This window comes from Peromyscus californicus, unplaced genomic scaffold (genome assembly GCF_007827085.1).
Source record: "Peromyscus californicus insignis strain IS unplaced genomic scaffold, ASM782708v3 Scaffold_3__1_contigs__length_106647218, whole genome shotgun sequence".
Taxonomy (NCBI): domain Eukaryota; kingdom Metazoa; phylum Chordata; class Mammalia; order Rodentia; family Cricetidae; genus Peromyscus; species Peromyscus californicus.
Genome location: NW_026294551.1, coordinates 89,409,029 through 89,422,646, shown reverse-complemented (window position 1 = coordinate 89,422,646; position 13,618 = coordinate 89,409,029). Strand labels below are relative to the sequence as shown.

Sequence of the window (13,618 nt, the reverse complement as noted above, 5' to 3'; positions counted from 1 at the left end):
ACCTTAGTCTAGACTCCCTTTCCCTCCAGGGACGCAAGAAAAAAAAAATAAATAAAACACTCATTTGGCTTGAAAAATCATTGTAGAATATTAAATTCATCAATTACATAAAAATATGCCTTCATAGAACAGTTTAACATTTTATCACCTCCCCGCAACAGTATATACATGTTTCCCCTTTCAGGGATTGAAGTGTGCTTTGGTGGCCAAATAAAGGGTGTCAGTAGCTGGGGGAGTGGCCCAGAAAGCCCAAATCCTGGACAAAACCAAGAAAAAAGGCTCCAAGGCCACAGAGCAGTTGGGCCTCATAGTGGGACAGGGCAGCACTGCGCCAATCAGCTCAGAGCTCCCAGGAGGCACCAGTAAGACTGGGCTCCAGAAGCCACCTCAAGCCTCAGCTGATCCAGTAGGGGGGGTCAGCATCCTAGGGCCTAGAGCCAACACAAAAGACTGCTCACTAGACTAGGGCCTAGGACCTTTAGGATGAGGAGGGCACACCAGTACGGCAGTGTGTGCCTTCTGGGGCCACACCTCACACAGCTGAGCAGCCTGCTACTCCGGGCTCTTCCCAGGATCTGTGACTCCAACAGAGAAGGAGGGATAATGCATGGCACCCCAGGTTCTTAGCAGCTTTTGAACTCTACCACAGTAACTGCAGCAACAAGGCATCCCCATGCCAAGGCAGGATGGTACATGCGGTCAGGGACAGTGGGCTCTGTGGACTCAGAGGATTCCTTGCCTTGTAGGTCTCAAATCACAGCTTCACAAATGAATGGGGAAACAGGGATCCCTTATCTCTATCTTCAACCATAACATATCAATCTGTCCACACATGGTACCTGTGGCCTCCAGCTGAGACCTACAGAGGACACGGGCAGCAGCCACAAAGATTTTGGGGTGGAGTCCTCTCCTCTGGAGAAAGAAGCCAAGGGTCGCAGGACAATTTTATTCAGATGGAAACCTGGCTGGGGCTAGATAGGCACCTCTCTTTGTTCCTGTCCTAGACGAAGAGGTCATCAGAGTATCAGGTGTCCTTGAGGCAGCCACATCATGTCACTGTGTACAACTCATCCCGATCGTTCCTGCAGATCTGGTACTGACAGGGGAACTTCTGCAAGCAGGGCCAGGACTCAGCCTGCTCCTCTCGTGGTGGCAAAAGGAAAGCTGCACTGCCAGCCAACAGGATGTGCCAAATGCTGTGCGTGTAGTAGTAGTTTTCACTGGTCATCATGGAAGTATAGATGGTGATGCCTACAGCAGCCATGGAGATGCCAGGCAGGAGGTAGAAGACCCAGCGCTGCCACGAGGTAGGGTAACACTGACGCCGGTGCCCACAGCGGTACATCTGGAGTGAACGGCCACATGAATGTCAGTGCCAGCCAAGTGCAACTACAGTTTCACGGGGCTAAGGGGTGTCTCTAGATCTAGGCAACACATGGACTCATGGCTAAGACCTCAGGCACATGGCTATACTGGGGGTCTATGGGTGGCTCTACTGACTCTGAGCAGATGTGGAGTTTTGGAGCCCTTCCAGCAAAACTGGGATCATAACCAGAATTAAGGGCCTGGCTCTCTTCTCCCTGAGTCTAAACAAGAGAACCTATGTGCTCTGTTCCTTACCCACATGGAGGCCATGATCACAAAGGCAAAGAGGCAGGGTCCCATCAAGTTCCAGATGCCTCTGCGATCCATCTGCAAGGACATGGCGATGACCAGTGTGCCCAGGACAAACAGGATCTGGCAGAGACACAGGGATGGTTTGTGGGGTCATGGGAGCCTTTGGCTAGAATCACCTGTGATGGCACAAGACACAACAGGTACTGGTGGCCAGGTATGCTAGGTACCCATTATCAGTTTCCCACGATTCTGGCACATCTGCCAGCTCCTCTTGGAATTATTGGCAGATTTTGACCATTCCTGCTCAACCATCTGGGAGGGAAGTGTCCTCCCTCTAGCCCCTTTACTGTGTCCGAAGGTGAACGCAGAAGAACCTTAAGGACTAGGTGATGATACCCACTTCTAATGGGCAGTGTTGTACACATCTACATGATCCTGCACACCAAGTCTTCCAGGGTCTCTCATCAGGATGGCCTTGGATGCTGCCTTGGAGGGGATCCCATACCCTGAGTCCATCAGCACATCTCCCCACAGCCTGCAAGTTCATACCCTTAACATTCAGCCCACAGGATTCTCCAGAATTTTCCTCACCTACTTTTTTATATAATCATGGAGCTTCTAAACGTGCCCCTAATAAGTAGTACCCAGCCTGCAGACAGAGGACATAGTTCACAAGCACCAAAGAGTCATCTCCACTATCCAGCTGCTGTGTAAGTCCCCAGAGTGTCCTAGGACAAGGAACCCAGGGGCATGGTTGAGGCTTCTCAGGGAGGCCTGGCCTGGCTCCTTGTTGAGATTAGGGTCCTGGACCCCCATCTGCCTTCCTGGAGCCCTCTGATGACCACACCTTTCCTTCACAGCTTCCTATGACTTCCTCCAAGAATGGCTAGTTATCATGTAAGATTTGATACCCACCCCTTTCTGTTTTATCCCTCTTCGCCACTCCACACTCTGTATGTGAGGGCCTCTGCTTCCCTGGAGCCCAGACTTGGCATCGGAGGCCACTCACCTGTTTCAGGATTGTCTTCAGACGGGCCATGCAAAGAATCGTCACCCAGGTGGACGCCCCAGAGCCCAGAAAGTCGCAGTACTGAAGCGTGTCATAGCTGAGGATGCACAACACCGCCTCCCCCGGCTGGTCACAGGCGTGGTAGAACTGTGAGGCGAGAAGCAGTGAGCAGCGGCCCTGACCTCCCCACCCAAGGTTCCCGAAGGGATCAGGGCCAGCCCTACCGTGGAGAAGAACATGGTGTAAAAGTAGACGGAGGCCTCGACCAGGAAGGAGCGCTGTACTGACACCGCGATGGGGGCCAGGAACATGAGGTTGCTGAGTGTGAGCAGCAGCGCTGCGGCCTTCTGCTGGGCCACAGTCTGGGCTGTGCTGTTGTCTGTGCAGCTCCACCCGCGCCAACCTAGGGGGCCACACAACACCTACCGTGTGCTGGAGGCAGAGAGGAGGCTTCTGAACCCGCAGGCCCCTCCCTCACCCAGAGGGAGGCTGTATAGACAAGCCTAATGAAATCCACAGGTGTGGCAGGAGGAAATTGGTACTGATAGAAACTGGCATAGGTAAGTGGTGGGCAGGCATGGGCAAGAGGGGACAGCTGTGGGCAGTTTGGGACCAATGTGGAAGAAGCATGTAGACATGGGGAAGTCTGGTCAAGTATGGGCACTCACAGCGGGTGTGGGCAGGTGTGGAGGGTAAGGATAAGCACAGCTGGTGTGGGCAGTCACGGGCAGTGGGAAACAGGTGTGGACAGGTGTGCGTAGATATGGGCACGTGTGGGCAAGTATGCCCTGCTGTGAGCGGGCATGAGCTTGGAGAAAGGTATGTGAACAAGTATGTGTAGGTAGGGGCAGGGATGAATAGATATGAGTTGGTAGGGACAGATATAGAAATACGTGGACATGTAGGGACAAATGTGGCAAGCATGGACAGATGAGAGCAAGTGTGACTATGTAGAAACTGCCATGAAAAATGTGGATCAGCATGCAGTCACGAAAAAAGTGTGAACAGTTGGACATAGGCATGGACTAGTACGGGCAAGGGAAACCGTTGTAGGGCCCGTGTGGGTATGGGCAGTCAAGCAAGGGCAGGCAGGATGCAAGCAATGGCAGGGTCAGGCGGCAACGCCTCCCCTGCAAATGCCTCAGTGCCTGTATGCCTGGAGGGGTGTGGGGGGAGGTCGCGAGAAGCATGGGGAGCACGGAGAGGAGTAGGAGGGAGCATGGGGAGCACGGAGAGGAGGAGGAGGGAGCATGGGGAGCACGGGGAGGAGGAGGGAGCACGGGGAGGAGGAGGAGGGAGCTCTGCTCTGCAGGATCGTGCTCACCTGCTTTACAGCTGCAGCCTGCATACAGATAGCCGTATCTACGGAGCAGGAGGCACTGGCCATAAGGCCCACAGTCATTCAAACAGGGCACCAGATACAAGATGGTCTCCACATGAGCTTTAGCCTGTTCACAATCCCTGCAAAGGAAGGGCCTGAGAAGGCTGGTTGTGGAGCTCTGCCGGTCACTCCACCACTAGGACCCCCAAGCCCAGAGCTCAGCCCTCCAGGCTCCAACAGCTGAAACACTCATTCCCCCTACTAGTGCTGTTGTGAGGTGTGGTGTGGGCAGGTAGGAAAGGAGAACCCCTCCAAACACACAGACGCTTCCCTTCATTGCTACCAGCCCATGTCATGTTGCCCAGGCTACATACTCAGAACTCGCAGGGCATACAAGCTGCAAGGAGAGGTACCAGTTGTCTGTCTCCGGATAGGGAATGATGAGGTTGGCCACGTGAGAGGAGGCACTCATAAACATGGGATAGCCCTGGAAGAAGGCTGCGTGGGGTGGGAGGGCCTGTCAGAGGTGGCTAGAGGGGCCAGTCAGTCTCTCCACCAAAACTGTCTACCCAGAATACCTGTGGTGCAATTGAGTGAGGTGTTGAAGCCGAGGAAGGGAGAGGCAGCATTCACACAAGCTGCTACCAAGGTGCCATTTGTGACCTCTGTCTGGAAGGAGAAATGGTGCAGGTTAGCCATTGCCACCCCCTAGAAAGGTATCTCACCTGCCCACCTTGTATTTTAGCTCAGTGATGCTGGGTATTTTTTGCGGGGGTGGGAGGACTCCTGCTGGCCCAGGGCTCATCACGGCCTGAACTTCCTCCAGTGTCTCTGGTTCTAGCGAGTCCCCTGCCTATTTGCACAGATATAATTACAATAACTTCTGACAGGGACAGGGCTGCCCTAGAGGAAACCTTCTAGCCTCCCATGGATCCCCTTCTGGCCAATGCTGTTGGTATCACTCTATGGACTGAAAGGGCCACCCCACTCCAGTCTCAATGCTGAATGACTCTGTACCCTGAGTTAAGCCCAGGTCACAAGCGACTGTAGACTGCTTCAGTGGGCTTCCAGAGGATACCTGGTTAGCCCTCAGGATTATGATGAGAGAGCCCCCGCTGTCCATGCCTGTGTCAAGACGGAGCTGCATTACAGAAGGTATGTTTGAATGCACCAGCATGGAGGCCCCATTCAGGGGCTGGAAGTGTACAGACACCACGTCCGTGTCTTCTCTCATGACTGGATAGTTCAGGAGACAGAAGGGGCCACTGCCTGCCCCTCTACTCCTGCCCAGTCCCCAGTGGGCAGGGCTTTGGGGCAGCCGGCCCACAGAGGTGTCATAGCTCTGGTTTGGGTTGTTTTGCATAAGACGATGGAAGGTCACACTCCATGGCCTGCACACTGTCAAGAGGACAAGGGGCTCAGCCAGAGGAAAGCCTGGAATTTGGGGCAAGGTAGGCAGAGCCAGCCCACCCCTCCCTCCCAAGCGGCCCACCTGTAAAGGCAGCTTTAGCAGTGAAGACCACTGACACGTGAGGTCCTGCCAGGCTCTCAACTGTCACTTGTAGCCACCGGCCCCAGGGTGGTGAGGACAGTAGCAAATGGCAGGCCGGAGTGAGGCCAGTGCAACTCAGCACCTTTTGGAAGTTTCTAGGCAGGGTGGATGCACCCACTGTGAGACGCACTGGGCAGCCGGGGCTCACACTGGACACACAGCCCTGCAGTTCCAACCGAAGCTCCTGGGTGTATTCAGGGACAAAGATCCTGTGGCAAGGTGGTGACTCAGACTCACTAGCTCATACTGTGAACTCACTTCTCTAATCTGCTTAGGGAAGGAAGGTCTCCGGCCTTTCTTCCCAGCCTGCCTCTAAGGTCCAGCCTTCTCCCCTGCAGGATGAGACAGTGGCACCACCCACTCTGAACCCAGAGGTTGGGGCTACGGGACAGACTGGACTTCCCCATCTCCACTCACTTGAGGTAGCTGGGGTGGGAGAGCAGCGTCTGTGAGAGGGGAACATCGGGCTCTAGGATGGAGACTTCAACCACCCTCAGGGCCAGCATATCAGGCTGGAAGGTGTAGGCACAGGTAGGAACAGAGCCCTGGGAGAGAACAAGGCAGAGGGTGATAGGGGTCAGAGAATGCAGGACATAGGCCAAAGGAGAAGATCTTGGATGCAGGGACAGAGTTGAATCCAGACTCAGGTAGATGAGAGTACAGTAAGGTCCGCCCCAGAGGTGGACAAGAGGCTGGTGGTCCTCCATGCATCAAGGGGTTTGGCCTTCATCCCGGGAGGTCAGCCCCCTCACCTTCACCTCGATCTTCTGGGACGAGGGGGGGAGGTGAGCAACCACGAACCAGTCCCCAGGGGCCGGGTGGGAGATGTTGACAGAGGTGTTGCCCAATAGCATGGTACTCAACAATGCCCTGATGTGGAAAGAGGCCTGGCTCAAGGTGTTGTCAGGAAAGCTAGTGCCCAGCGGGTTGATGACAGGAGGGGCGCCGTAGCGGAAATGCCTGGAAGAGATCAGGTCAAGGGTCAGGGATGGGGTTTCAGCCAGGCACGGGTGCTAGGGACAGAATTATTGGGTACCTACACTGTGATTTCTACGTCGGTGCATGAGGGACCACTCTGGGACACATGGAGCAGCCAGCGAAGCAGCACTGTGTCTGGGGGCACTCGGAAATGGAAGAGCCGGGTGCTGCCATACCAGCTGTAGAAGGACAGCTTCTGTGGGGCCTGTGAGAAGTGCTCAGACACCAGCCCAGCCTCTGGAAGGAAAAGGTAACAAGTCAGCTAGGTGGGACAGACAGGAAGAATGAGGCCCCAGGAGACAGAAGCTGCTTAGATACCAAGTCTTAGACCCACTCTGGACGTCATCATCGGACTTTGATCTTAGCCAAGGTAGAAAATGCCTTCCGGCACCTAGACGTTGTCTGCAGTAATCAGAAGTTTCTCCTAATGATGAGCAGTTATCCCTCTGCCTCCTCTCCCTAGATGCCACTGCCTACTCACCACCAGGGACTTTGCCTTCTCACACTACAGCAACTTGCAAACAATGAAGCCAGTGGCCCCCCAGCACCCACCACCTTCACGTGGACCTACCCAGGGCCAATGAGCTCTTTCTGTCTGTTGGTTACTTCCATCCCTTGCACTAATCCTGGTGCATCCAGGCCAAGGGATGAAGACTGAAACACAGCATGAGCTAGTCAGGAAGGAGGTCCCACCCTGCAGTTATCTGCCTTGACCACTGGACCATGGCATAGGCTCCTCCCTCCCATCTCACCTGTGAACATCTCCTAACTACATGGGCAGGGAGGGAGGCTTGGTCCTGAAGGTAGCTGCATCTCCAACCTGTTATGACTTAGGACACAGCCAGATCCCTACCCAGAAAAAGACCATGATGAGGGGCTTCTGTCCAGAAGCCTGGACAGTCATAAGAATCAAGGGACGGATGGGCAGAGGTGGAGCACACCTTTAATCCCAGAGCTTGGGAAGCAGAGGCCAGCCTGGCCTACAAAGCAAGGTTCAGGACAGCCAGGGCTACACAGAGAAATCCTGTCTCTCAAAAAAACAAAACAACAACAACAAAAACCAAGGGCCAGGTGGCCTCTCTATTCCAAATGGGTGAGACTTCCAATTGCCCTCAGGGCACACACCCATGCAAGGTGGTACAAAGACAAAGCAGAGGACCAGGCAGATAAACTACCCAGAGCCCCCAGACTAGGGCACCACATGGCCCAGGCCCTGCCTCAGCTTACAAGCTCCTACCCCATACCTAGTGCCAGCTCAGGCTTTGTGCCTGTATGGTCTTGGGTGTCCCTTACCTCTCTAGATGCCTGTATCCCTACGGATAGGCTAAGGTAGACTGCTTGTCCCTTTGTGGTTAATGAGTGACAAAGTGCTTTAAGAGAAACACAGTACTGTTGGCATCCTTCCCACTCAGGAAGGCTCCTTTTGCCCCACCGTGAAAGTGGTGCCTGCCTGGTTCCCCCAGGAGAGGGGAGAGGGAGTCAGGTGAGCAGCTGGCTTTCTCGCCAGTCATGTGACTCCTCCCAACAGAGGCACCTGGAGAAAACATAGCAGCCTGCTGGAAGGAGGCTAAGGGAGCTGCAAAGAAGCCTGGCATGGGGGCAGGGCAGAGTGAGGCTCCCTCAATGAATTCCAAGCTCTCCGGTATCTGCAGGTCCCATTCACCAGGTTGAGGCCTGAACGCCAGGAGCTGCTAAATGCCCTAAGGATAACAGAGCAGAAAAAAAAAAAAAAAAAGAAAAAAAACAAAACCAAAAAACTGTGAGGCAGAATATTGCTCTCCAAGCTGAGGCAGAATATTGCTCTCTGAGCTAAGGCAGAGCAGATTCCTCATCCCCAGGACTGTGACCTCTGAGAAAGCCAGGTGAGAGAGGTCACCCTACAGTGTGCAACTTAACCTGCTAAGGGAAAAGCCCTTGGGTTGCCCTGAATAAAGCCTTTGTGAGGAAGGACACTTGGAACAGAGCTGACATCTGTGATGTTTGGATACTTAGATGAGACCTACTCAAGGTTGCCTTGAGACCAGGTACCAAACTCTCATGTCTAAGCCCTCCAGGCTTGATGAAATACCCAACTATTTTGTTGAATGGGCATGATAGGGTGAGCCCCAAGCAATAGTTGGAAGGATGGGGAGGGCCTGTTGAACAAGCTCCTGCCTGCTCCAGACATCTCCCCCATGGGCATAAGGTTGGGTAGAGAGTGGGAAAAGAAAATCCCTGAGATTTCCCTGGGAACCTGAGTGAAGGCATCCTGCCCCACACCTTCCAAACCCTAGCAAGTGTCAGAGATACTGCCCACTCACAGATAGAAGCAGCCATAGCAGCTGGGGGCGGGGGGCAGACGCAGGTGGATCTCTGAGTTCCGAGGCTAGCCTGGTCTACAAAGTGAGTTCCAGGACAGCCAGGACTGTTACATAGAGAAACCCTGTCTCGAAAAACCAGGGGAAAAAAAAAAAAGAAGAAGAAGAAAAGCAGCAGCCATGGCCATGGCCACAGAGCCACCTGTCCCTCACCTAGCCAATGACCCTCTTGGACTATGGAAGAGGAACAAATAGGATGTGGTATGGAGCCATCTATCAGAAGGTCTTTAGGGAACGTTGCCTTTCATTTCAAGCTGTGCCAAGTTCAGAAACCAGAAGAAACAGCCCTCAAAGCAACAAGAGTTCCGAGGAGCAACATCCCAGAGAAGTGGGGGGCTGGGCGGGGGGTGGGGAGGCTGGAAACGGTAAGTGGAAAGAGTCAGCGTCAGGAACTGTCTAAGGAACACCAAGTGGCACAAAGAACTGGGGAATTTCAGGTAATACTGGACAAGGAAAGGTACTCATCTTTCTCATTTCCAAATGTCTAGTCTCACTGTCAATTTCACTGTCAATCCCTGTCCTGCCTCAAGCAGAGCCAAGAGGGCCAAAGGTCTAGCAAACCATAGTCCAAGATGTCCCGGCTTAGAGAGCAGAAGTGCAAAGAGCCGCTGGGAAACTCCCCTAGAGGAAGGACCCTTGCGTTACATTCATTCTGGTCAGCAAGCTTCTTTAGGGCCAGCTGGCAGTACAGCCGGTGAGAAGCAAAGCCGGTAATCAAGAGTGACCTTCCTAGGATTGGAATAGGAAGGAACATAATGTTGGCTAGACCCCCTCGTCCAGAGTCCTGGCAACTTTCTCCAGCTCTACCCTTCTACCCGAACAAACGATGGCCCTTGCACCACCACGGTTCGGCTATTCGTTGATAAGTTCCTCTACCTCCCAGCTCTTAGGTGCCACAATCGCGCCCCCAAGCACAGGGGAGAGGGGCCGCCGGAAGGGTACACTCCAAGTGAGCGAACTCGGCGGGCCCGGGGACAGAAAAGCGGACGTGGGGATTTTTTTTTTAGCCCCGGACGCCCCGCAGGGGGCGCAACCAAGAGTGAGAACATAGCTACATCGCCGCGCCAGGTGAGCGCACAGGTGCCCCCCGTGAGTCACAATCCGCCCCGCGCCCACCGCCCGCCCGCCCCCTGCCCCCGGCCCACGCCTCGGATGGCGCGGTAGGCCAGGGCGGGCTCACCGCTCTTCTTGCTGTCGCCGGCGGCGGCAGGCGGGGGCCGAGCGAGGAGCAGCAGCAGCAACAGCAGCGGCCCAGCCGCTGCCGCCCGCGCCGTGCCCCCGGCCCCAAGCCGGCCCATGGCTCCGCGCTCGGCCCGCGCTACCCCGCCCGCGTCCCGCGCCGCTCGCCCCCGCCCGGGCAGCCCCCGCCGCCTCTGCGGCCACCGCCGCTGCCTCTGCCCGAAGCTCCCATGGCTCGGCCAGACCTGCAGCCAGCGCCCCGGGCACTTCCGCCTCCGAGGCCCCGCCCCGCCCCGCAGGGAGCCGGCCTGCGGTCTAGGTCCCCAAGGGTGCGGGACCGCGTCACCTTGGCCAGAGGGGAGTTGAACACCAGGGGCTCAGGAAGGTCGCATTTGGAGGGGACACGGATTCATGGCCGAACACGCATCTTAAGGGGATGGGAAGCACAGGATGGTGGGTCCTGTGGAATACTTTGGGGTACAGATGGCAGATGTCACGTGGGAGGCACAGGGTGAGGTGGGATACCAGGCAAAGGTCACGCGGGGCAAAGGGGTCACGCAGGACACAAGATGGGATGCTGAGCAGAGGGATCACACGGGACCCGGGTGGATTCAGGGCAGAGGGGTCTTCCGGCACAGGAGAGGGCACCGGACTGGAGTCCCGAGGCATTGGAGGGTGGGGGAAAACGGTCGTAGGGGAGGTACCATGAGACTCATGGATAAAGTAGTCTTGTCGAAGGCGGGGAGGGGAGAGGGGGGCCGACACGCAGAAGAGTTACATGGGACTCATTTGGGGACAGGAGACAGAATCACTTAAGACATGGGGGCAGAGCAGAGGGGCCACGCAAAACGAAGGAACACAGAGTAGTGTAGGTGCGAACAGGAACCTGCAGGATGTTCAAACGGGGGGGGGGGGGGGGAGATAGTACAGAGCCCAACACTATGTAGGCCAGAATTAGCATCCCAGGAAAATGTGCGCTGACCTTGCCTTGAGGAACAGAATCTCCAGCTGCCCAAAGGGCCCCCCATACACCATAACCACACACTGCCGCAAAAGTATAAATGACTAAATGGAAGAGGGAAGGTGCTCTTTGCACCTCTGAGAATTGAATAAGTTTTATGTCAGTGTTGGACGAACAACTCTGGGTAGCAAAGGGATATATTCCAAACAAATTGCAGATACAGTTACAAACTAAAAGCTCTACAAGAGAACTTAGGGAAGTAGTCATGAGGAAGAGAAGGGTTTTCTAAGTAGGCATCCAATAAAGCAAGTAAAACTGAATTAAAGAATATATACAAGCTGGTGGTGGCACAAGCCTTTAATCTCAGCTCTCGGGAGGCAGAAGCAGGCAGATCTCTGTGAGTTCAAGGCCAGCCTGATCTACAGAGTGAGTACCAGGAAAGCCAGGGCTACACAAAGAAACCCTGTCTAGAGGGAAAAAAATTCATATATATAAGTATACATTATATAAATTAATATATTTGTAACATCTATATATACATTTATAATATATTTATATAATATGTATACTTATATAAATTATGCAGGGCAGGTTGCAGCCAATTCTTCAAAGGGCAGTCATGAAAGCTGTCTGAGTGTGGTGGTTCTCTACTGAAATCCTAGTACTGGCTAGGCTGAAACAAGAAAATTGCTGTGGGTTCAAAGCCAGTCAGGGGTAGTACAGTGCTCCCTACATCAGTATCACCAGCCTCCTCACAGAAAATGATAAAGGTCAAGGTGCTACAGGATTCCTAAAACATTATGCAATCAGAAGAACAAGACCTCCTCTTGTGTTAAATAGTGAGGCCATTTTTATCCTTTTGCCAAACAAATCATAGATCAAAAAGCTTGATCTTTCAGGGAAAGATGGGGCCCAGATTAGGGATGTCTCCAGGGAGCCTCTGGACTCCGAAAATAGCCAAGGCCTGCAGCCAGACTCTGATTCTTCTGTCTGTCCTGCCTGTGTTTGTTTGCTGTCACGTACCCACCGTTATTCTGGTACCTATAGTTGGTCATTCGAGTTTGGACACAGAATCTTGAAGTATCCACAGCGGATCAACTGTGGTAGACTGGTTCCATGAGAAAAGGCCAGGTGTTTGGACCACACCTTTTCCCAGCAGTAGGAAGGCTAGCCAATCTCTGAGTTCAAGGTCAGTCTGGTTTACAGAGGGAGTTCTAGGACAGCCAGGGATACAAAGAGATAGCCTGTCTCAACAAACCCCCTCCCACAAAAAAAAAAAAAAGAAAGAAAGAAAAATGTAAAGTACTGTGTGATGATTGGGAATGGCCTATCACATACAGAAGCTTAGCTTAGCAAAAGAATAGGCAGAACAGTGTTGGAAAGCTGTTTTTGTAAAAATTGGGTTGGGGGAGTAGGTCCATTGTAACTCATACTTTAAGTCCCAGCAGGAGGCAGAGGCAGGCTAATCTCTGAGTTTAAGGCCAGTATGGTCAACAGGGTGAGTTCTAGGATAGGCAAGGCTACACAGAAAAGCTTTGTCTCAGAGGAAAACATAATTGTGTGGGAAAATTCATATCTTGGGTTGGAAAGCTAGCCATGGGTTAAGAGTCCAGCACCCACATTGAGTGGCTCATAACCAGCTCCAGGGGATCAGATACCTCCTGGCCTCCTCGGCCACTCTCATATAAATAAAAATTTAAAAAATGTTTCATGTCTATGTATCAAAGATTATGGAATGTCTGTGAAAGGAGCTGGCGTCTGGCCACCCTGCTGGGCACGTTCGGAGGGCAAACAGGTGGCTAGGGACAGAAGACTGGACCACACCTGCTTTTATCTTTTGAATGTTTTACTTACTAAGGGGGAAGGGAGAGCTAAGCCTGCCAGCAACAAGGCATTGAATGCCAGAGAAGGGCAGGTGAAGGGTGTTGGTCACCGAGGAAGGAAGCACTGTGCAAAGCCTAAGGAGACCCTTTGTTGCTCTGGAATCAGGGCTGGTTCCTCCTCACTTCAGCAGCAGGGAACTCCCAGACAGCTCTCAATTTAAAGGAACAGGGGTCATTTGGGACTTTTGCTGAGTTGTGTTTTTAGTGTGCTGCTCAGTGCCTGCTTAAGTTACCCAGAGTCCTCGTGGGCAGCAGATATGGTCAGTTCTATTGGCTGTCCCAGTCTGGGCTCAGAACCCCCTAATCTCTCTCTGTCCACTCCAAAGCCCTCCCTGAGTGTGTCATTGTGGAAGAGAGTTGCCTTACAGGTGGAAAACAGGCAGCCGAACTCCCTCCAGTGCCCATGTAAGGACTATAGAGTTGTGGGTGGATACTCAGCCCTGGACTGGAGTCTAAGGGCCTCTGCTGAGTAATAGCTGAGCAATGGGTGGAACTCTACCAGGAAATGTAGCGTTATTGCACTTGTGGTTAGGGAACCGTAAATGCAAAAATGTACTCTGTCATGTTGGCCTCTCAGTCAACACACACTGCAGTTTTCTGCAGAGCTGTGAACTTCCTTGTAACCAGGGTTTTAAGGCAAAAGGCCTGGTTCCAGCAGCTTAAAAAGATGAGCAATTGAGCTGGAGAAATGGCTCAGAAGTTAAAAGTGCTTCATGCTCTTGCAGAGGTCCTGGGTTCAGTTTCTAGTACCCACATGTCAG

The 13,618-nt window shown here is 53.3% G+C and overlaps 1 protein-coding gene across 4 annotated transcripts; it reads right to left on the bottom strand.

The window, feature by feature from the left end:
• Nucleotides 1-69: 69 nt before the first annotated feature.
• Pgap6 (post-GPI attachment to proteins 6) lies at nt 70-10,166 on the bottom strand. 4 transcript variants are annotated; one of them, XM_052758831.1, is made up of 13 exons: nt 10,015-10,165; nt 6,540-6,714; nt 6,252-6,459; nt 5,917-6,044; nt 5,440-5,708; nt 5,026-5,345; nt 4,526-4,616; nt 4,322-4,445; nt 3,951-4,087; nt 2,851-3,029; nt 2,627-2,773; nt 1,621-1,737; nt 70-1,345 (listed from the first exon to the last, which is right to left on the bottom strand). In XM_052758831.1, the coding sequence occupies exons 1-13, from the start codon at nt 10,130-10,132 to the stop codon at nt 1,049-1,051; spliced, it is 2,310 nt and encodes a 769-aa protein (XP_052614791.1). In that variant the 5' UTR covers nt 10,133-10,165; the 3' UTR covers nt 70-1,048. The 4 variants fall into 4 exon arrangements, with proteins under 4 accessions (XP_052614791.1, XP_052614792.1, XP_052614794.1 ...); XM_052758832.1 differs by having other exon boundaries at nt 5,026-5,072; XM_052758833.1 differs by having other exon boundaries at nt 1,233-1,345; nt 1,621-1,793; nt 10,015-10,166.
• Between the last annotated feature and the right edge of the window lie 3,452 nt (nt 10,167-13,618).